Raw genomic sequence first — 22,024 nt, forward strand, 5'->3', positions numbered from 1 at the left:
TTAGTCTTAAAATGTTTTGCTGAAAACCACATTTATGTGCAATAATTTATGCATGTACATGTATTTATAGTCCTTAGGCTTCTTAATGGTTATCTGTACATTCTGTCATGCAATAATCCACAAATTATAGAGTTATGAGCCTTGTAACTAAAACAATAATAAGTACAATGTAGGTGCAATTTTATTTAAATAGCTATCGCTAGCCAAAATTAACAGTGACAAATTAAAAAATAAAGAGGAAATAGAATAAATTAAAATTAAATAAACAATAGTTAAAATGGTATCAATTTGACAATATTAGATATAGCATAATAGGTACAATGTACATGTATACATGTAGTGTAGTTATAAAATTATATAATACACAATATAAAATTAAAGATTGTAGCACAGAGATCAAATATAGTCATTTCCATACTCTCTGCCACTAACCAGTACCTCAGCTTTTCTGTAATGAAAATAAGTGGCTTCATGACAGCTAGGATCACAATCAAAGTAATGTGGTTTAGTCTCTGGCTGTTCCTTCATTGTGGATGTCCTTATAATCTCTTCATCTCTTGGACACTTTATAAACTTGCAACAGCTAGCAGCATAATGATACTGTACTGATCTCCTCCTAATAATTAAAGCACTTCATCATCACATGTAGGTTTTCATATGTCAATATAAATTTGATGGTCTTAGTTACTACTGTTACTGTAATGTGAAGGTAAAGTAATAAAAAGGTTTAACAGTAACTATAATAAAAGACAAAAGGTGACTAAAATTACATGTAAATGTAAGTTAAGGTAACTTAACTTTTTTGGCTTTGTCTCAGTTTAAGGTTGATTTTCACTGACTATTATACTGGAAAATTTAGTGGAGAAATAGATTGCTGGTTCAATATTTTAAATGTAAATAATAAATGCAATAAGTAGATTCTGACCATTCTGTCATGAGTTGCATGTGATACAGGAAACTGAATAAGATAACACTTTTGAAATATTTAAATCAAAATTGTGGGTGAGATTCCAGCATTAATAAAGCAGAGGCAAAGTTAAAGAAAATATGGGAGTACATGTACTTAACAAAAAATACAAGATAACAACTCGCCAAATTAAGTATTGCATTTAAATTTTCCAGCTATCATTGTATATGCTACATTGTATGAAGTATAGTAAAAATATCAAAAATTTTTCGTTTATTACTTTTAGCTGATTATATTTCTAAGCCACATAAGTGCATGAAGAATTCAATGTTCAATAATGCTTTGCTTGCTCATGTAGCTGTACATCAATAACTTCATACATGTATACAATAGTGTGGCTCGGGATCTACATGAGCCCCTCAGTGTTTTGCATTCCTCTAGTTGTATTTGTATTGTAATGATGCCAAAATCTGAAAATGTTTCTAGTGAATAGTTTAAGCCATTAGACTGCATAGGTGGGTACAAGCAGTTGGGTTGTTGTACTTGTACTTGTACCACCTGTCATATTGAACTGAAATCATGTGATGAGGGATATAGGGCCAGAAATTTTTCCCCCATTATGCCAGCATAATAACTTGCCCTATTATGCTCCAAATTATGCTAGCTTAACTTGCATGGTCCTATCAACCTCTCCTAACAGACCTTGGTATAATAAATTCCATAATACCTCACCTAGTTGCATATAATAATATATGTACATGTAAATATTTATACATATAGATGTACACATGTACAGTATCAGGGAACCACAAAATTTTTTTATCTTGCCAGCATTATTTTAGATAATTACAGTCTGGTTCTTCTGGAATCTTTTTTCATTGTATTGCAAATTTGCAATACTTCTGATTTGCAATAAAAGGGGAGATATTGCTAAAATTAGAAGTTAATGCTACATGTAACTAGTACAATTATTATTACATTTCGTAAACAAATTACCTCAGCTGCGAGACATTAGGTGGTGTATAGTGAGCAAGCTCTCCATGAAATATCAAAGCATCTCCTGGCTCTAGTATAACTGGGATTACCTATAGTGGATATGATAAGTGTATTATTTTTTAATACCCAAAACATCACAATAGTCCTAATAAATTGCTCTTTATTGAGCTGTATTTTAGGTTAAGGGTGGCGTTTGCTGACTATGTGTACATGTACATGCATGTATACAGCGTATACAATTGTACATGTACATGCAGTCAGATTGAGTCAGTCAAAAGTTGCTATGCAACTATAAGTGTTAAATCACTTACCGTACATGTAGATCATGTAAGAGGCAGTTCTTTTTAATTTTACAACTTGCAAGTACATGTAAATGTAAGAGTTAGTTTGCAATAAATTCTAATACACGCACATGTGCATGAAAGTCAGGGAGTAAAATACAGTGTAACAAACTAGTGCTAATGGCTGCATTCCCATTTTATTCAGAATCAATTGATTAAAAATGTGTCAGAAGATGCACATGTATACCAGTACATATATGTATGTATACATCAGAAAATTAGAGAATTCTAGCTGTGCTAGCGGGTAAATGTAGTTTGTCAAATGAAAAAAAAAATCTAATTTTGATTAATAATAATAATAATAATTTATCTTTTCAAAACAAAGAAAATTTAGGGACAAGAGTTGTAAAGAGAAAAAACATAAACAGGAGAATTTTTGAAGGACTAGCACATAGAAATGTGTAGCCTAAAGTAAAATTTAAAAACATTTAAATTAAGAAATGAAACATGTAGAACAGGGGCACACAAAGTGGAATGTATGAGGGGAGTCTGAATCAAAAAAAGAATTAAAATGTAACCATAAAAATCAATAATTTGTTTTCTAATAGAGGGATAGGATTTAGAGAGGTCTATTGAAGGTAATTTGTTCCACAATCTGACAACACGAGCAAAGTAAAAGTGTCTGGTAGTAGACAATGTATGATATTTACAATACAGTTTCCCAGAAGAACCAGATCGAGAACCTGGTCTACAGAAGGTAATGAAAGAGAAGATGTCAAAGTTTTCTGGAGGGAAAAGTATGCATTTGACCAGGAATAGCAGGTCTTGTAGGTCATACCAGTACATGATTGAAATTGACTCAAAGTTCAGGCCCGTAGCCAGGGTTACAAAAAGGGGGGTGACGAAGTATGAGTTACATAAAATGGAGGGTGACAAGTAGGCCTGGATGCACATGAAATACCAAAATACATGTTTGATTTAAGCAAACAAACAAAGGTACTAACTCAAAAGGGGGGTGACATGTCACCCCAATCACCCCCCCTGGCTACGGGCCTGAAGTTTTAAGGCCTTTTCACACTGGCCAAAGTAATGTGCATTGATGCACATTAATCTTGTTCACACTAGAGTGGTTTTGAATTAATGCTCATCAATGCCATCAGTCTCACTTCACCTGGAGAGGTGGATTGATGTGAAGTGATGGGCTTCGATTAATGTAAACCAATGGCAACAAGAACACAAAATGATACATAATTCAGCAGCTAGTGCAGGATCATTATTTCAGCTGTATCAACAAAGCGCATCAAAGTGCTTCGAAAACTGTGCCAGTATGAAAAGGCTTTTAATGTAACATAAGAGCATGTATGCATGTACATGCAAAACCTGAGATCCTGAAGCGGCATTGGGCGAATAAGAACCTATAAAAGTCTCATCCTTATCCCACATTTCTATAAAAAGTTATTCCAGTTTTTCTTGGTCCAAACTCAGTTGGGACATAGTATACATGTACGAAACAGAAATTGTAATAAAACAGAGAACGCTATCTTAGCCATTTTTGATAAATTCTCTTTTGTCGAACTTATGTGCAACTTAAAAATTCACAAATATCTAATTACAGTATCAATCAAAATCAGCTCAAACTTTCTATACAGCATATGTACATGAAAATAATCATGATCACAATGTTGAGGTTAAAATGTAAAGTATAACATTACATACACGTACATGTACATTTAAGTATTATACAGTATGGTGTCACAGTGTATTTCATTATGCATTACCTGACCTCCTCAATATTAGCCCTTAGTTATATGCCTATACCCTTGTACATACCTCTTCTGGTTTAGGATACTGTGACATCCCATACTCAATGAAACTAGCATCAGACTCATCATTAGGTACACCATGTTCAAACAAACCAGTGCCATGAGACGAAGGAAGAACATGCATACTAGAGAACAAAAAGTTACAATTTCAGTTGCCTACAAATATATGTATAGCAAGGAATAAAATAGTGGGAATATTTGGTGTGGCTTTATTTCATCAATTGATAGATTTTGATAAAAGTATTATAGTGAAACAAAATCTGTCATTTTTCTATATTCTAAGTTCTAACTAAGCATGCATGCTCAATGACATAAGACTGCAAAACTACCAATACAAAAATGCCAATACTTTAGAATTATCAATATTAAGCGCCATAAATGTTCCCAATATTTGCATTTACATAATAGAGTAAATTACCATCCATTGGCACATGAGGCTGGATCAAGTGCTATCCAACAACCCTGTGTATTAATAAATATCAAAGAGAGCTCTTAAAAGTTATACTTACTATTACACTTGATGGAGCCAATCTAAAGTATGCATTGTCTTGATGCCACCTCTTCTCACCTGATCCTATGAACAAAAAACATAAATCAACGTTGAATAATTTAGGGTTTTCCACAAAGCAGGCTCAGTGAGCTAAAAGGTGTGCATCATTAGCTAACAAGCACTACAACAGCACATGTATGCGGCTTTTGCAGAAACTTTAAAAAATTGTAACAAATCCAATTTTTAACCGAATTACCTCAAACTTGCTACACAACATAAGAACATGTATATGTACATGCATGTATAATGTATCAAAAAATATATATTTTTCAATGGAGAATTTTGTAATACTATGCATACATGTAGTACAGGGACTTTGGCCTAACTTCTGAGCAACTTTAAAAATTCATAAAAATCTATTTTTGGACAGAATTGAACTTTCTACACAACATACAATGTAAGAATTAAAAACTTGTGCATGTATTACAAAAAACTATAAAAATGGAGAATTCTATCCTTTTTTATTCTTCAGAAAAATTTAGCCAAAGACCCAGTACTGCATGTACCGTGAATCTTCTAAATATTCAACACTCTAATTTCGTCAAATTAAATATTTTTTTCCAAATTTTCACAAAATTACCTCTAATTATTCGATTATGCAAAATTACTGGCTGAGTATTCTAATTTCGACATAATCCTCTTATTTCGGCACATGATTGACCACGTGCTTCAGTCTACCTTACCAAGCAGTTGAGACTTTGGAATGACCCTCCCTCCAATTTAGTCAATAAAAATTATTTAAAACTACAAAAAACATTTTTAACCTCTAATTTTTCAATATTACTGATTTTAAGGTGAATTTAATTTGCTGAATTTTTAGAAGATTTACGGAATACTGTAAACGAACTTTGGCCCAATTTTTAGAAGATTTTAAAATTGGTAAAAAACTTTATTTCAATCAAAATCCGCTCAAACTTTCTACACAAAAATATAACAATACATTAGAAAATATCACAAAAATAGAGAATTCTCTGCAAGTCACTTTTGGGGAAATTTAGCTGAGAGGCGTTGGCCCAATTTTTGAGCAAATCCTTAAAAATTCAATTTTCATCAGAATCAGCTCCAAATTCCAACAAAGCACAAGAACATGACCATGTATGCATTAGAAAAAGTTACAAAAATTAAAAATTCTTTCCTAGCAATTAAAAAAAATACCCCTGTATAGTACATTTTGGTATTTTGTTCACTGAGAAGAATCTGTGTGCATGAGCACTATGCCAGAACTCTGTGGTAACCTTGCATTAATTCTTAGCTTACTACATGTCAATAATTACAATCAATATGTACTGTACACATGTAAACAATTTACTTATCAATAAATGGAACTATCACATAAAGTAGTGACAAAAAGCACTGTTTAATGCACATTTGACAGCAGGTTATATATGGGCCTAATGGCTTGCTCCTTGTGGGGAATTTTGTGGTTTTAATTGGAGGTTGACAGTTTATATCACCAGTAACTTAATTGCTTTTGCGGGCTTTAATTTTATGGTAAAAAAAAACATAAAAATAAAATGCCAAGAATACATGCACATCTTCCTATACAGTAAAGTGATGTGAAAGACATTGTACATGTACCTACCTACCTGGAGGTTTAAGTAGTGCCATGGACTGAAGCAGTTTGATATCATTGCCCAGTAACAGGTTTATAATACTAACAATCCTTGAATGACAGCACTGCTTGGCAAAGAACTCGAAATGAGCAGCTATCCTGTACAACTTCCTAACCTCTAGCTCAGGATCAATAGAGGAAGACTCACCACTTTTTACTGAAGGCAACCTACATGTAGATAAACATGTACACATTAAGAGCAGATGTAATTAGCTTATTTAATATAATTATGCAATTTGAAACACAATGTAACTAAGTGTGTAATTTTAAAAATTTAATAAAATGTATCAGTACACATGTACATGTACATAAGAAATAATATCTACAGGTAAAGTACAAGCATGCATGTTGTATACAAACCATTAAGTAATTAAAGCTTCATAGATACAGCATTTCCATAGCAATATGTACAACATGTACATTAGCTAATTCATATGCTAATAAATTGTAATAATTGTAACAATTGCTCCACAACTCTCATATTTAATTCTAACATTGATGCCACACTTCAATGAAGTTCATAAGATGTTTTACCTTACAAGTACTACTTGTACATGTATCTTGTCACTACAACTGTCAACATAAAGGTACATGTAGGTCTCAATATGAGTCATACACACTCTTTTTTGTGCATTAGCGATGCAATCAAACAAAACTGTGCATAATGTCAAAATGAAAAAAAATATAATTTGCTGATGCACATATACAGAAATGCAACTTGCTGAGATTTGACCTCAATGCATCCAGTAGTTTTAGAGTTATATAAGACCATAAATATTGCTAATATTAATTTTAATTTAATTGACTTAAATGTAGATAATAGATAAAAAATCTCATGCCTACAAAAATATAATCTTACCTGTTTACTACTTCTTCATGTTCTAATCCTTCAGTCCCAGAGGTTCTGAACCTCTCATACCAGTCACTAATGATTCTGCTGATCTGTTGTTTGGTCTCCTCCACCTCTTCTTGCGAGAATAATCCTCTTACAACCACAAACCCATCTCTAGCAAATCCCTCTGTATTGTCTGTACCGTGTCGCCATTCTGGATAAGTGAGTGAAGATGGAGAGAAAGGAGAGGATCTTTCAACACATGTACATGATGATATGGCGGTCATTTTTGCAAAACATCGAGCCACTCCCTTCTGAGCCACACCTCAGGGTCCACCCACACCACAGTGACCACACCTGCTCTAATGGCAGCATGGCTCAAGGAGGACTGAAGAAGAAATCTGGCAAGTTTGTTCCTCCTTCTTCAAAGTCTAAAGGAAACAAAAGCAGCAGTAGCAGTGCCAGTGGCTCGAAAAAACCTCAAAAGACTAGGAAAGGACGTAAGTAGTATAATTCTAATACTGTATTAGAGTACATTCTGGTATTATGAGTTCAGTAGTATTGTATTATGAGATACAAAACACTGTCACTTTTTCAAGTGACAGAACCGTCAATTTTTTACAGAGATTCCTACAGCGATCCTGTCCTTGGTCTACGGGAGAGACATGGTTGCCATACTTTAGCACAAAGCACTGGCATATCCAAGGGGGGGGGGGCTGAAGGGGCTTGAGCACCCCCTCATGGCTGTGCTAAAAAAATTACTCAAATCCTGGACTCTTGCATCACTACTAAGCCTCTTAACAAAGTTATCTAGCCTCCTGATCATGATTTCAGCATTTTCCAGTGCTTTAAGGAGCGATCAGAAGTCGTCAGAAGTTCCAGTATGCTTGAAATTATCTTGACCCTACCCTTAATTCACAAAAATCAAGGAAAACGCCTCTATCAGCGTAAAAGGGGTGTGGCCAAAATTGCAGCGCGCTTTGTGTGCCCTCAGCATCCTCCTTTTTCAATTTCTGGATGTGCCAGTGCAAAGAGGCAAGTATGTAAAATGAGGAGCTATTACAAGAGCAGCATCTTTCATTCCATTTTGGGCAGTTTTTATAGCATTGGCCGTTATTGTTCTAGGAATTATCATCATTTGCAAATTTAAATTTAGCATTTTTGGATGCATGCAATCAACAAATTGACAAAATTTAACTCTCTTTCCAACTGTATTGTATATGTTTAAATTGTGTCTAAAATGAACCTGCAGTTGTCAGGGTGCTAATAAATATTTATTATTATGATGATTATCATCATTTATACCCAAAATCTGGCTTCTTGTAAACATTTGGTTGTTACACTATTAATTTGCCTTCTTGAGATCAATATAATAGCATAATATGACATATCCTTAAAATTGGACATTGTTATTAATTAAAATAGCAACAGGTACATGTACATGTATGTGTAACAGTATACAATAATCATGAGCTATACTAGATGTATGTATGCTATTATACTTTGTCATATTGTCATTTTTGTATAGCTCATTATATTGCACCAAAGAAAGCCAGACTAGTTGCAGCTGAGAAAGTAAAATCTGTAAGCTAATGCACCAGTATTAATATAAATTATTCAATATTATGAATTATAAGAATCTTCGTAAAGCCATTGGACGAAAGATTGAAGAAGAACTTGTAACACAAGCTTCAAGCGAAGGAGAGAATCTACGAGTACTTAACACGTCTCTAAAGAAAAAAGGGAAGAATTCTTGAGGCAAACTTTTATTCTTATTTAAACTCTAACGTTACCTATTAAATACATAGTACAACATATTAGGGAAGTAATTTAGCATAAATGTTCGTGTAATAATCATGTCATCACTTGGTTTGTTAGGAGAGTATGGTTCAGGATCAAGTGGGAGTGATGACGAGGCAGCAGGAACTGCAAATACAGAGGAAAGTTTATCTAACAGAGCTTGTAGTAGTAAAGTTGGAATAGAGCACAGTTATTTTAATGCTGATGATATAGATAGCGCTAGTGATACTGGTAGTTCTGAGTATAGCCTTTCACCTGGCCCTGTTGATAGTCCACTGGCTCCTGATGCAGCTAATTCTAAGCCTTTACCATTACCTCAACTTGATGACATACACTGTGGAATCATTAAAGCTGAGCCTGGCTCAGTCTTTTCTAATCCTTTTAAAGAAGCTGAGGAGACTAAACTTTTAGCCCTCAAGCAGCATGTTGCTTTGGGTCCAGCAGAAGTACCAGTTGATAAAACAAAGAATGAAAGATCATTTAGAGGAAAGAGACGGAGGCGACAAGGAGATCAAGAAGAGACTGGATCGTTTGACAAATATGATTCTAGTATTAAGAGAGGAAAAATGAACCGTCCAAAATCTGGAGTAGCTCCGGGACTGGTCCCACCACAGAAGTATATGAAGCTTCATCAACGTCAACAAGAAAAGGAGAGGCCTTGGACAGTAAAAAGATCATCCAATTAATGTAGCTGAGATGTAAATTGTGTAGATCTATTGTATGAATGTTTAATTGAATTGGTCTATGTAGACTCTACCATTGTTTTTTATGTGTATATTATCAAAAGTACTGAAGGGTAGTTCTTATAAATAATAATTATAACCCTGTTGAATCTACAAAAATGTAAAGTTGGCATTGTAAAGTGAGTGGGCGTTGCTGAGACTAGTGAGATGGATCCTGAAGTTCTGGAAGAGTTGTGTAGGCCGTTGCGAGACCTCTCGCTGAATGATGTCGAGTTAACTGGGGAAGAGTTAGGCCGTGGAGCTTATGGTGTCGTATTAGAAGTCAAAGTTAGTGGGTTCTCTTGTGCTGGAAAGAAGCTTCATGATGCCATAGCAGGGGTAAATTAATTATGCTTACTGACAATTTGATTTGGAATGATGTGTTTAGGAATTTTTAGTAAAAAGTTTTGTGAATGAGTGTGTGAATCACAGCCATCTCCGCCACCCAAACATTGTACAGTTGATGGGTGTATATTTTCCACCTGATTCTACTATTCCTATACTTGTGATGGAGCGTCTTCAAGTTTCGCTTGCTCAATGCCTGATTGAAGCTACTTTGCCTCTTAAACTAAAATACAGCATCCTTCTTGATATTGCGAATGGGTTGAATTACTTTCATCATAGAACACCACCTATTATACATCGTGATCTCACTGCTCAAAATGTATTACTCACAAAATCTTTCACAGCTAAAATAGCGGATCTTGGTGTGTCTAGAATTATTGATCCTGGTAGGCCACGTAGTCACACAGATGTACCTGGCAATCCTGCAGTTATGCCTCCTGAAGCATTTGATGATCAGCCTTATGATTATAAGCTTGATGTATTTTCTTATGGCTGTCTGATCATTCACACATTTAATCAAGAATGGCCGTTTCCTGTCAGTCAGTTATCAATTGATCCTTTGAGTGAGTGGCAACGAAGATTCACACATTTTTTGAAAATGGGAATGTGTCATCCACTGATACCAGTAACTAGAAGCTGCTTGCATGATGACCCAGCTAAACGACCAGATATGAACCATCTCATATACATGTATGTTGTACAATCTACTTCAGATAATTTACCTGATGATGGCACTCGAGTTGGGGATCTTGGTCACCTATATGATATGATCATTTCGAAGAAAGAGCAAAAATCAGGTACCTTAATAATTTATGATTATGATAATTTTTAGCTGTTTTGGTAGAGTATGAAATGTCGCAGAGATTGCACCATGATGTTTGGTCTAGTGCTGTTAGGTCTAGTGCTGTTAGGTCTAAAAGTAATGCTTTGATTATGGACTGTAATCACAATTTTGATTGTAATTATCATTTATTTCAAATAGGTGGAAAAGCATTGTCATTTTCATGTGAAGACATTCATAGTGCAGCAAATGAGTGTGAAAATCAAAATGACATGGACCTGTGCCTGGCAATTCAGAAGTAATTATACATTACATTGTAATTTCATTATAGAACTTTCAACAATACATTGCATGAAGTCCAAATTTATTGCAAGATGATGTACATCTACATGTATCTCCCAGTGGTAAATATTATGAAAGTAAGTATAAAATTTAACAATTTATGCACTAGGTTTTTAAAGAAAATTTCAAAATCAAGCAACTTCAAAGGTGACAACTTGTTATTATGATAAAATTTTTATCAGTAATTATAGGTTTTTAGGCAGAAGCGGTAGGCCTAATTGTTACATTAAACATGAAATAGTTTGAATTTAACCTTGTTTTTGCAGTTTAAGGCCACAATCGTCCATCTCAAAGTATGTCCATTAATATTGTGTGCAAATAACATATTTTGTGACTATAAAAGCTTCACTACTTCTCCTCAAAAACAACAATCTGTCGAGGATGATCCTCCTATGCTTTGTCGTAGCTCACCTGTTGTAACATCTAGGGAGTCAATTTCAGTCTTCACAATCCATACATAATGGGCGTGTCTCTTCGGTTGCTTCTACCAGTAACAATTGTTCTCCAGTTCTTCATTGTAATTCACCAATTTTGACACCATTCAGTTCACAGCCTCTTTCTTTCGACTCTGAACCAAACTCTCCGATTGCTACACCGCCAATTATTCATAAACGAAGATCTCAACTATATTGCCAGATTGATTCAGCATGTTCTAAGTCCCCATACAGTTCACCAATTTTACCTAACAAATTTGCATTTTCTTCAGAGAAAGGCTTGTCACCTCGTTTGTCAAGTAATAGAAAAATGAAATATAAACAAAAAGATGAACAACAACATGAATTAATGTTTAATTTTGATGAGGATACATCACACCCAAGGTCACGTGATTCAACAAAAGTATTACCTTGCTTGAATAAAAGTGAAGTCACTTCACAATTTCAAAATTTGCACGACTCTCATGAAGTCACTCCTTTATTGTATCCTTTTGACCCTAATTCACCAAGATGGATAACACGTCAATCTAACCCTCATGAGTGGTATTATCACAAAATAAGTAATGCAACTGCAGAAGTAATACTATTGGAAAGGGAAAGAAAGGTATGGTTTTAGAATATGAGATAAATGTGATACATATTTTTAGAATGGAAATTTTATTGTTCATTCTAATTCCAATGGAGAATATTACTTGTTAGTGTGTTTTGAACAGAAGGCAATTCACATGAGGTTAATAATAAATTTGTTACATTGTGTCATAATGCTTTCATTTCATTATAGGATATTCAAGGACATGAATGAAAAATTCTTCCTGGATGGTCTGTATTGCAATAATAAAAAGGTATTATTTATTTATTTAGGTATTTGTTCATTGTTTTGTGAAAATATATTAGAGTTTTGATGGTCTTGATGAACTTGTAAATTATTACAGAGAGATACCTTTGGTTGTGGAAGACAAATTGATTGTACTGACTGATTTATAGAAATCCCAAGATTATTAAATATTTATTATTACTGGTACTTTAATGGATTTTAAGTGAATAAATTTCTATTTTTTATTCACATACATGTAATGGTACATATCTCATACTGAAATAATTTGTATAAGGGCATGTGTATGCAAATTTTTAGAAGAAAATGTATAGGAGAAAGCTGAATTAAGTATCAGTTTAGAGAAAAGGAAGTGTTGTTTTAGGCACTTAACCTTATCACAACTTGTACTATTATTCTTCATAGTGATAAAATTGATCATCCCACATATTACTACAACAAAGCATAATGGATGACTTGTTTAAGCCCCTGGAAGCTCTCTCACTGAATAATGTTGAGGTAACAGGAAAAGAGTTAGGCCGTGGAGCTTATGGTGTCATCTTGGAAGTCAAAGTTAGTGGTCTCTCTTGTGCTGGAAAGAAACTCCATAATGTTATAGCTGAAGTAAGCATCGTTATAATATAAAATAAGTTCATAAATGTTACAGACATTTTTAGTGAAAAACTTTGTGCAGGAGTGTGTAAATCATAGCCAACTTCGTCACCCAAACATTGTACAGTTGCTGGGCGTATATTTTCCTCCTGATTCTTCTATTCCTATACTTGTGATGGAGCGTCTTCAAGTATCGCTTGCTCAATACTTAGATGATGCTAATTTGCCACTTAAAGTGAAATATGATATTCTGCTTGATGTTGCTAATGGTTTGAATTATTTGCACAACAGAACACCACCTATTATTCATCGAGATCTCACTGCTCAAAACATATTGCTCACAAAATCATTCAGTGCTAAAATATCAGATCTTGGTGTGTCCAAGATTGTTGATTTTACTAGGCCGCGCAGTCACACACTTGTACCTGGTAATCCTATTGTCATGCCTCCTGAAGCATATCTTCCGAATAAAACTTATGATTTCAAATTTGATGTCTTTTCATATGGTTGTCTTCTATTACATATATTTAATCAAGATCCCCCTGTTCCTGTAAACCAATTGCCTAGTGATCCTTTGACTGAATGGCAAAGAAGATTTTCACATGTCGCAAGAATGGGAAGACATCATCCATTGTTACCAATAGTAAAAAATTGCCTTGAAAATGATCCTGCTATGAGGCCCAATATGAGCTACATTATTCGTGTTATTCAAGCTACAGCATATACTTCACCTGATGATGCCTCAAGTGGTAATTATCTTGACGATACTCATGAAAGAATCTTAGATAAACTTGAAAAACAAAAATTAGGTACAGTATTAAGCTTGTATCTCTTTGTATTATTACTTTCACAGGTACACAAGTAAGTTACAGATACAAAAACTATGATGATGATTTTGCTGATGTAACTGCCCGTATTAAGTCTACAGGTTAGAATGGTAGTATGGTATAGTTGAACTTTTGAATATGCATGATTAAAGAGCAGTTTTTAGCTTATGTGGAACGAAGTAGGTGCACTAAAATTTTTTTAATGCATAAAAGTTTTTGTTAAAAAGAAGTTTCACATCAGATTTTCCACTGTATATTGAAAATAATAATTGTTAATTTTCAAATACAGAAGAAAGACTTTCATTCTCATGTGAAGACATTAGGGATGCTGTTAGTTCAGAAAGAAAGGAAAGTCCAGGAAACAAAAAAATAAAATTTAATAAGTAATTTACACTTAATTAATTTATTGTATTTTTATTCTATCATTACATTAATATAAGGTGGAATTTTTCTCTGCAAGAAGCTGTGCCAGGTATTTATAAAAAGTGAAATATTGTAGTGTGAGCTATTGTTATTATTAGTAATATTATCATTTAAGGTGCATATGTACATGCATTCATTTTTATAGCTATTATCATTATCATCTAGCTGTAGTTAGTTGTGTTGCTAGGTAACTATATATTTCTTTTGATATTTCCTGCATGCAGGGTTTCTATAAATATTGAATTTTATTAATGATCTTTTGGTTCTTGATTTTGTCATCCTTGTTGTTTGAATCAAGGAATTGTTGAAGAATGGGTCACACATGTAGCAATAAACAATAGCTTATATTACAAATTATACAGCATTAGTGATTTTTCTAAACCATTTAAATCTTTTCTAGGTTCAGCCCCTGTATCAAGAAAAAAAATTGCAAAAAAGGTATAATTTTTTCCCAATGTAATTTATTACTTATTATTTAGACTCCTGATGCTCAAGAAAATAGGTAAATAACTTAAGTTGCATGACTTACATTTATAGCATTAATTCACATTGAATTGTATCAAGGCCACAGTCTATGATGGCAAGGTATTGTATAAAAATTAAGCTAATTCAGAAATTAGATTTATCTTTGTAAGCTTCACCGTTGAAAAGAAACCACCGCCTCTCCCACCTCGAGTTTCACAAAATCATAGTTCAAAATTTACCCGACCATCATCTCCTTTAATTTCAAATCATTGGGGTGTGGACTCAGGTCCCTTACCAACTACACACAGCTCATGTTTTGAAGTAATTGTAGTTGTTACAATTATACTTAACTTTGCCAATGATTACAGATACATACACCTCCAACACCTAAAAAATTTACATTTTCTCCAGTTTTGCCAAAAAAGAGCTTAGCTCAGTCAATGGGACAACCTGCACAGACATCAGTTTATTCATCCCCATCACAGTGCTCGCCAACATCTGAATGCTCAAATGTATCTTACAGAGAACGATCTCAAAATGTATCAGGCATTAGAACTTCACCCCATAAATGCGCACAACCGCTGTTAATAAAGCACAAAAGTTTACCGTCTCATTCAGTTACTCAGTCTGTCAAGCATGAAAGTTTATGTTTTTCTCATGCTCATGAAAATGCATTTGGTGAAGTCACTCTATTGCCTCCTCCAAGTTCACGAAAACATGATGGAAAAGATGATCCTGACTCAATACCTATTTCTAATCCTAAATCAATGGAGTTGTCAAGAAATTCTCTGACCCATGAATGGTACTACCACAACATCAGTAACACTATAGCAAAAGGGATCCTAATGGAAAGGGAGAAGAAGGTATATATATATATATACATATTGCCATTAGACTTCATGTAGACATTTGTGTATTTTTTTCAGAATGGAACTTTTATTGTTGGCTCAAATTCTACTGGGGAGTATTTCTTGTCAGTGTATTTTGAGAAAACAATAAGTCATATAAGGTTATTATATACATAATTACTGCTGTAAGTTCTTTATTTATAGGATATACAGGGACACAAATGGATATTACTCACTAGACACCATGCATTTATATTGTGATAAAGACAAGGTATTTAATAGCAGAAATGGTCACAGCACATGACAATAATAATTATTTTTAGAGTTTTGCTAGTCTTGATGAACTTGTGACCTTCTATAGAATGAATCCTTTAGTTATAAATGGGAAACTAATTGAATTACATTACTAAAATGCTAATATAAATAAGTTGTGTGTGAAATTGACTAATAGAGCACTACTGCAGTACTGCTGGTTTTTTAATTTTTTTTCATAAATATTATTAGTTCATGTGAATGCACATGCACCATAACACAATTACTAGATCTACATTGTTTTTATCAGATGATGGTGCACAATCACACCAGTCCAGAGTATTCACACACCTAGTCCAAAATCTTTTTGATAGGTATCTCCTTTTCAACCATACAAAATTATAATAGCGCATTATTGATAGAGGCATTCAATGGATTGATATTAGTAGAGTATCAGCATCCAGTGAGCAAGTCTCATTGCACTGTAAATGCAAATAATTAATTTTAACGACCTTTATGTTTAACTTTTTTGCAGTGGTGGGTATATTAAAACCCATTAATTTTAACAATTTTTCAACTAAGGTAACCAATTGCACATTGACAATCATATACGTCCATAACTTTAACAAAATTAGGCCAATAATTAAAGTACATGTAGTTAAAACTAATGGATAGTAAATAAGATAATTATTAGTGGGTTTACAGTGTATTAATCTGTTTGCCAACATTATTTTACAGCAACGATCATACTAAAAGTACACCACTCTTGTTTATGTAACAGAACTCAACTTGTATCAAATGTCAAGTTGCCCCAGCCTTGATAGCTGAAAAACAAAAAACAGCACTGCCAAAAACAGTTGTTACAGTAAATGTTTGTGTATATATTGAAGCACAGAATATTCCGACCTTGAAGTTTATCACACCTTAAGTTCAATAAATCAGAAACTCTAAGTAAGTTTAATGCTAACATGCAGTTAGATTTCATTAGACAATAATTATGACAGTTACATATTAACAACAGCTTGCTAGATATAATGTCGAGTAGAAACGAAGTGAAAGCTATAATTATCATTTTCATGAATGGAAAAGCCCTGTTAAATTAAAATTAAATAAAAAACTGCACAAAAAGTATATAGTGACAGCGTCAATTCCTTAATTTTGTTATGCATTGTTAGTAGGATAGGCATTAAGGAGTGTTCTTAGCTGATAAAATCTAGGCAGTACTCATTTGTATCTCCTATGCACTAAAATAACATGACAATAATTAACAATTAAATTGAATATACTCAAAAAGGGAAAAATTCCCAGAAACATACTACATTGTGTACCCAAAAATAAATGGAAACTCAGTCTTATGAATAACCTTCTAAATTTAATTTTAGAGCAGGCTAAAATAAGTTAGAACTAATTGTAATTATATTTTTAAAGATAGAATGAACTTTTCTTATGTACATTATTCACAATAATTTTTTGTTATTATGTAAGTGGTCTTTCACAATAAATGGTGATTACATTGACTGCAGAATAATATCAGTTGTCATCAGATATGTAATCAGTATACTTTTTGCTTGAGCCATACACCTTTTCAGGAGGGTACTTTTTACAATTCAGTTCAAATTTTCGTAAAACTGCTGATGGTAAGTCAATATGACACTTCTCAGCCAGTTCAATTAAATATATGAGGACATCACTTAGTTCTTCACCAACATGGGCTCGATCTTTATCAGACCATCCTAGGAAAATATAAAATCAATAGCAGTTGCAAGTAAAATCATTGCAAGGAAGATGCAGCTTTAGGTATTGAATATTCTAATGCAAGCTGGAGCTTTTAAAATCTAAGTCTTTAATTTGAGTTTATAAGTTGCCCAAAGTAGAGTAAGCCAAAAATTACCTAAAAAATAGCCCTTAACTTTTAATCCTTTATTAAGGGCTTTAACTACATAAATATTTTTGACCTTACTGGAACTCTAAAATTGAATAACCTATCTCAGCTATAACTGACAACTATAAAATTCCCACTTTGCATGAGCCAGTTTTAAATAAATGTAGCTGAACACTGGTGGCTTGCTCTATACAATAGTATAGTAATAGAGGTATATTCATAACTTTTATGTACCATATATTCAACCCACATAATAAATTGGCTGCCATTCAGGACATCAAGTTCGTTAAAAGTTCAATGGGGGAAAAACATTTCATCCTTGCTACCTTTTTGAAGCCTTTTTTGGAAGCTTAGAAAACATTCTAAGGATTTAATAGAGGATACACGTGCTAAGATTATTCATAACTTTTAAGTACCGTACATTTAACCCACACAGTAAATTGGCTGCCATGTTGGACGTCAAGTTTATTAAGAGTTCAGTGGGGGCAAACACCACATTTTCTTGCCTTGCTACCTTCTTGAGGCCCTTTTCGAAAGCTTAGAAAGCATTCTGATGATCTAATGTGGTCTAGTAGTCACCCAAAAGACTGCTATTAAGAAATACAGTGCAGTTTCCTGGTACCAAGCCTTTTTCTATCATCTCTCAGTTGCTGCCAATGGAAAACTGATGTCCAATGAATTAATTCTTTTCTTTTAAGTTATTACGGTATGCAATGAATACATATATTTTGCAATAAATATACTTAGCATCAGGGTTGTTGTAATTCTAATTTTAATCATTAGGAATTAGCAATCATTAGCAATTATTAGCTAATTCTAATTGTAATTTTAATTATAAGGATTATGCTATCTAATTGTAATTCTAATGGTAATCAATAAAACAACAAGTAATTTAATTAGGTGATCATTGTATAGTTACTGTGCATTTACCAGGAGCCCATGAAACAAGCGTAACAGGGTAAAAAATATTCCTATAATTGATTTCACCACCTTGCAAGTACAACTTGGTCATTATTAAGACTTATAGAGGCTCTCTCTACCTTATAATGCTTCTAGAGAAGTCTTTAGACAGTATCTCTATGCTCTCTTGCTGTTAGAAAGCTCTTAACTTTGTCCCATGTGTAAGCCGCCATTTTGTTTGCCGTGGCCACACCCACTCACGTAAAGGAGCGTGGGCGGGTGGTTGCTAAGGCTTGTTATTTCTCCAATACAACGTGTATAGAAGAAATGTAAGTGTGGACATACAAATAAATAAATATATATATATAGATAGCGCGACCGTGAAATCAATTATAGGAACGACCTGGGGGCTACGCCCCCAGGTCGTTAAAAAGTAACTTATAGAGTAAAAAGTGAAACATCAGGCATAGTCACAGTCTCCTCTCACTTTCTGCATTCATGCATGTGATGTGACGTACTGACTGTTATTGTCTTACTTAAAATACTTTGAAAACCTTCATTAACTAAATGTTATCTAATTAAATTAATAATTTAATTACAAATCATTCAAACTAATTCTAATTCTAATGATTGATTTAGTCAATTGTTAAAGCTAATTCTAATTCGAATCATTACATTGCCAATCAACAAATAATTGTAATCATAATGATTAATGACTCTAAATAATTACAACAACCCTGCTTAGCATACATATCCTCTATGGGGTCTAGTAGTCACCTGAAAGTTTGCTGCCAAGAAATACAAAGCGGTTTCCAGGAACAAAGGCTTTTCTGTCATTTCTCCGTTGCTGCCAGTGGCAAACTGACATCTAACACATTAAATTTTTATTCTTGAAAGTTATTACAGTATGCAATGAAGACATTTATTTTGCAATGAAAATATTTAGCATGCATATTCTCTATTATAGTGACACACAAAAATCCATAATACTTACGAGCATGCCATTGGTGTAAATATACATAGAAATGACTTTGGAAACCACAAAAGTTCAACACAATATTCATGAATGATAATCATTAGAATACTTAGTCTCGTCCTGCCCCTTCGCTACCTGTGGAAGAAGGGTCTGGAGACACTCACGGTAAAAATGTGTGCAAAGAAAACCATGTAGTTGGCTCTATATCATGTGACAGAGAAGGCCAGATCAGTCAAAACAGCTGAAAGAGATGCTTTGCAGCTAAAAGAGGACAAGAATGAAGCCTCTTGGACATCTCTTGCAGATTTGAGAGCAGCAGTTCCTTACAGAGCGCCATAATATTAATTTTTTATTGATGACGTTTTATTGTAAACATGTGACTTTATTATTACGTCATAAGTGCCATGGCGTCGTTGTAGTAAGCAGCATAATAATGCTGCTCTTAAACTTTGAGAAAGAAGTCCAGGGAGTGTTACAGGCTCCTTCCAGCCTTTATTTGGTCCTCATTCTTCTTCTTTTGTCTTAAACAGAGCTCTTTGGTCAAATGACTACTTGTCCTACATGTGGTTCGAGCAATCTGATTAGGATGTGGATTTCTCTGCATGAAGCACACATTTTTACCGTGAGTGTCTCCAGACATATCCCCGTAGGTAGCAAAGAGGCGTGGCAAGACCATAGAATACTGTAAAAGAAAATCATATTTCTGCCGCCGCAAAGAACTTCAATGGGGAAAAGGTGTAATTTTACCATTTTTGTCAGCAAAGCAAAGGAGCCATATCAAGGGAGAAAAAATTCCAACCTCAATCTCCATTTTGCATATACCAATGCAACAATTAGGAACCTCTGAGAAGGCAGATTTTAGCCTAGCTTATTCACACAATCATTATCTTCCACAATGGCCACCAAGAAAGTCTTATGTTTTACAGTACTCAGATGAATATCATTATGCTAATTAACACAGATTTCGTTGATAGACTATAATGCCAAAATTTTCACATTAGAATTAATTAATGATTACATACCTGGTAGACCCACATCAACTTCTCCTTTCCATTGACTGTATAAATTAAAGAAAAATAGACACATTATAAATACTGAGAAACTTACAAAATTTCCGAAAGTTCTCCTACTTCTCCCACTAGAGCTAAGAGCAAGTTCCTAGGGGTATGATACTGTTCCCAATCTCTTTCCATAGAAAACTGATTCTGCCTCTTTCTGCTACACAAATGAATCAAAATACTCATCATCGATAATTGAACTTACATTTGCTCGAGGGACAAACTGGAGCTAAAAGTGTTATCTTGATTCTTAAGAGGACAACTAGCTGTGGCTGCTGTGCTGCAAGCTCCAGCTTCACCCTCCATGTTACAAAGACACACCTTACCATAGTCTGCCACGTGGCAAATGAAGGTATGTACAGTGTTCACTTCTTATCTCGACTTTGCATAATCATTAGTTACCTAGAAGACGTGGTGAGCTGTTATTTGGCTTGGCTCCTTGTTTAGCTGCTCTACAGGCAGCTAGGCGTCGTGTTTATAGTGTGGTACTTCAAAAAGGATTTATGGAAGGAGCATTTGAGAAGGATCTAAAATGGTTTGTGAACTTTGTGTAGAGTAACTGTGGGTTAGATTTATTAATTCTCTTAGGTTGGTGTCAGAAAATGTGAAGAGATATGTCTCGTCGCATGGTACAAAGTTATACAGGGTAGATAAAGAAACATTGGAGGGCCTCATTGGCAAGAAACCATCACATCAGGTTTGTAGGGTGGCCTGGGATTTTGTGTTGACCATGAAATATGAAAACGTTTAATAGGCCTATTTTGTGTATGATGATTTGCTTATGGGAATTTTTGACAGCTATGTGATACATGTAACTTGAGTAAAACGCCAATAAACGGCCACACCCATCAAGTAGACGTTGGTACTCTTTTGCTATACTGTTGTATCAAAATTCCATACTTGCATTTTTTTAGAGCTGTTACAAAGCTATAGGGTACATGTAACATTGGAATGGATGGATTCCTTTTGCTTCGACAGGAAGCTTTTTAAGGACAAGTCTGGACAAACATATTTTTGTAAAAAAAATTCCATTCCACGGATGATGGCTACTATACAGCACAGAAGGTACTAATGGCTACCCAGCAGTACTGTTAGAAAGGACTATCATCGTAGTGTATAGGCAGCAAATTACAGCTTGCAGTCTTCTTTACACAGATTCCAGTGTACATGTACCTATAGACGCCTATATTCAGAATGTTCATTATTTGTATAATTGGAGCCTGATTTCTTTTTTAGCTGCGTTTATGACTGTAAAACGATAGCCTGGTGGCTTGTATTTGCTGTCAGATGCAGCTGCAAGCTGCAGCTGGTATGCATTAATCATGTGTGCAATTCGCAATGCATATTGCATAGCCTTTCCTCCACCCATAATTATGGTAATGCATAATTAATATTTTTGTCAATTAAAAACATTGAAATAGTTATAACAATGTACATGTATGTCAAACATTGAAATATTTAAGTCATTATTTGCATTTACTACAAGAAAAAACATAAGTAGACTGTCTTGCTTTGAATATACATGTAGACACTGATGCACAGACA

At 34.0% G+C, this 22,024-nt stretch overlaps 6 protein-coding genes across 9 annotated transcripts; 4 read left to right on the top strand and 2 right to left on the bottom strand.

The window, feature by feature from the left end:
• Window positions 1-240: 240 nt before the first annotated feature.
• LOC105313390 (phytanoyl-CoA dioxygenase, peroxisomal-like) lies at window positions 241-7,318 on the bottom strand. The gene is made up of 7 exons (XM_019998603.1): window positions 7,029-7,318; window positions 6,144-6,337; window positions 4,517-4,581; window positions 4,426-4,469; window positions 4,015-4,132; window positions 1,904-1,992; window positions 241-616 (listed from the first exon to the last, which is right to left on the bottom strand). The coding sequence occupies exons 1-7, from the start codon at window positions 7,286-7,288 to the stop codon at window positions 397-399; spliced, it is 990 nt and encodes a 329-aa protein (XP_019854162.1). The 5' UTR covers window positions 7,289-7,318; the 3' UTR covers window positions 241-396.
• On the top strand, window positions 7,310-12,583 carry LOC105313391 (serine/threonine-protein kinase CTR1-like). 3 transcript variants are annotated; one of them, XM_019998602.1, is made up of 14 exons: window positions 7,310-7,501; window positions 8,530-8,585; window positions 8,639-9,862; window positions 9,912-10,665; window positions 10,713-10,787; window positions 10,851-10,947; window positions 11,007-11,053; window positions 11,101-11,138; window positions 11,183-11,199; window positions 11,258-11,284; window positions 11,335-12,029; window positions 12,073-12,155; window positions 12,207-12,267; window positions 12,320-12,583. In XM_019998602.1, the coding sequence occupies exons 3-8, from the start codon at window positions 9,692-9,694 to the stop codon at window positions 11,106-11,108; spliced, it is 1,152 nt and encodes a 383-aa protein (XP_019854161.1). In that variant the 5' UTR covers window positions 7,310-7,501; window positions 8,530-8,585; window positions 8,639-9,691; the 3' UTR covers window positions 11,109-11,138; window positions 11,183-11,199; window positions 11,258-11,284; window positions 11,335-12,029; window positions 12,073-12,155; window positions 12,207-12,267; window positions 12,320-12,583. The 3 variants fall into 3 exon arrangements, with proteins under 3 accessions (XP_019854161.1, XP_019854160.1, XP_011405079.2); XM_019998601.1 differs by having other exon boundaries at window positions 11,007-11,138; XM_011406777.2 differs by lacking the exon at window positions 12,073-12,155 and having other exon boundaries at window positions 11,007-11,138.
• Window positions 11,736-12,409, top strand: LOC105313392 (uncharacterized). Its single transcript, XM_011406778.1, has 4 exons — window positions 11,736-12,029; window positions 12,073-12,155; window positions 12,207-12,267; window positions 12,320-12,409. Exons 1-4 carry the CDS (start codon window positions 11,736-11,738, stop codon window positions 12,407-12,409), a joined length of 528 nt encoding a protein of 175 aa, XP_011405080.1.
• Window positions 12,584-12,657: 74 nt separating the features above from the next.
• LOC105313393 (receptor-like kinase LIP2) lies at window positions 12,658-15,946 on the top strand. The gene is made up of 13 exons (XM_019998610.1): window positions 12,658-12,860; window positions 12,904-13,657; window positions 13,702-13,776; window positions 13,965-14,058; window positions 14,116-14,147; window positions 14,499-14,536; window positions 14,578-14,600; window positions 14,663-14,683; window positions 14,734-14,884; window positions 14,932-15,426; window positions 15,490-15,572; window positions 15,616-15,682; window positions 15,735-15,946. The coding sequence occupies exons 1-13, from the start codon at window positions 12,705-12,707 to the stop codon at window positions 15,819-15,821; spliced, it is 2,076 nt and encodes a 691-aa protein (XP_019854169.1). The 5' UTR covers window positions 12,658-12,704; the 3' UTR covers window positions 15,822-15,946.
• Window positions 15,947-17,129: 1,183 nt separating this feature from the next.
• LOC100641006 (dCTP pyrophosphatase 1-like) lies at window positions 17,130-20,817 on the bottom strand. Of its 2 annotated transcripts, none has more exons than XM_019998598.1 (4): window positions 20,685-20,817; window positions 20,529-20,636; window positions 20,444-20,478; window positions 17,130-17,396 (listed from the first exon to the last, which is right to left on the bottom strand). In XM_019998598.1, the coding sequence occupies exons 1-4, from the start codon at window positions 20,783-20,785 to the stop codon at window positions 17,194-17,196; spliced, it is 447 nt and encodes a 148-aa protein (XP_019854157.1). In that variant the 5' UTR covers window positions 20,786-20,817; the 3' UTR covers window positions 17,130-17,193. The 2 variants fall into 2 exon arrangements, with proteins under 2 accessions (XP_019854157.1, XP_003387930.1); XM_003387882.3 differs by having other exon boundaries at window positions 20,529-20,639.
• Window positions 20,801-21,538, top strand: LOC109583312 (rRNA methyltransferase 1, mitochondrial-like). The gene is made up of 4 exons (XM_019998599.1): window positions 20,801-20,831; window positions 20,878-21,014; window positions 21,068-21,176; window positions 21,394-21,538. Exons 1-4 carry the CDS (start codon window positions 20,826-20,828, stop codon window positions 21,421-21,423), a joined length of 282 nt encoding a protein of 93 aa, XP_019854158.1. The 5' UTR covers window positions 20,801-20,825; the 3' UTR covers window positions 21,424-21,538.
• Window positions 21,539-22,024: the final 486 nt, after the last annotated feature.

Source organism: Amphimedon queenslandica, unplaced genomic scaffold (genome assembly GCF_000090795.2).
Source record: "Amphimedon queenslandica unplaced genomic scaffold, v1.1 AMPQUscaffold_13312, whole genome shotgun sequence".
In the NCBI taxonomy this organism is placed as follows: Eukaryota; Metazoa; Porifera; class Demospongiae; order Haplosclerida; family Niphatidae; genus Amphimedon; species Amphimedon queenslandica.

Bases quoted from the DNA above. Each gene is read 5' to 3' on its own strand.
- LOC109583312 (XM_019998599.1), top strand. The intron at 21,015-21,067 runs GTTTGTGAACTT...TAATTCTCTTAG, and splicing joins TTTGAGAAGGATCTAAAATG to GTTGGTGTCAGAAAATGTGA. The intron at 21,177-21,393 runs GTTTGTAGGGTG...GCATTTTTTTAG, and splicing joins GCAAGAAACCATCACATCAG to AGCTGTTACAAAGCTATAGG.
- LOC100641006 (XM_003387882.3), bottom strand. From the start codon at position 20,785: ATGGAGGGTGAAGCTGGAGCTTGCAGCACAGCAGCCACAGCTAGTTGT. The intron at 20,640-20,684 runs GTAAGTTCAATT...TCATTTGTGTAG, and splicing joins AGTTTGTCCCTCGAGCAAAT to CAGAAAGAGGCAGAATCAGT. The intron at 20,479-20,528 runs GTAAGTTTCTCA...TAATTTATACAG, and splicing joins GGAGAACTTTCGGAAATTTT to TCAATGGAAAGGAGAAGTTG.
- LOC105313392 (XM_011406778.1), top strand. From the start codon at position 11,736: ATGAAATATAAACAAAAAGATGAACAACAACATGAATTAATGTTTAAT. The intron at 12,030-12,072 runs GTATGGTTTTAG...ACATATTTTTAG, and splicing joins TATTGGAAAGGGAAAGAAAG to AATGGAAATTTTATTGTTCA. The intron at 12,156-12,206 runs GTTAATAATAAA...ATTTCATTATAG, and splicing joins CAGAAGGCAATTCACATGAG to GATATTCAAGGACATGAATG.
- LOC105313393 (XM_019998610.1), top strand. From the start codon at position 12,705: ATGGATGACTTGTTTAAGCCCCTGGAAGCTCTCTCACTGAATAATGTT. The intron at 14,148-14,498 runs GTATTTATAAAA...AATCTTTTCTAG, and splicing joins TCTGCAAGAAGCTGTGCCAG to GTTCAGCCCCTGTATCAAGA. The intron at 14,684-14,733 runs GTATTGTATAAA...TATCTTTGTAAG, and splicing joins CCACAGTCTATGATGGCAAG to CTTCACCGTTGAAAAGAAAC.
- LOC105313390 (XM_019998603.1), bottom strand. From the start codon at position 7,288: ATGACCGCCATATCATCATGTACATGTGTTGAAAGATCCTCTCCTTTC. The intron at 6,338-7,028 runs GTAAGATTATAT...ATCTACATGTAG, and splicing joins CATGAAGAAGTAGTAAACAG to GTTGCCTTCAGTAAAAAGTG. The intron at 1,993-4,014 runs GTATGTACAAGG...TATCCACTATAG, and splicing joins AGTATCCTAAACCAGAAGAG to GTAATCCCAGTTATACTAGA.
- LOC105313391 (XM_019998601.1), top strand. From the start codon at position 9,692: ATGGATCCTGAAGTTCTGGAAGAGTTGTGTAGGCCGTTGCGAGACCTC. The intron at 9,863-9,911 runs GTAAATTAATTA...TGATGTGTTTAG, and splicing joins TTCATGATGCCATAGCAGGG to GAATTTTTAGTAAAAAGTTT. The intron at 10,788-10,850 runs GTAATGCTTTGA...TATTTCAAATAG, and splicing joins TAGTGCTGTTAGGTCTAAAA to GTGGAAAAGCATTGTCATTT.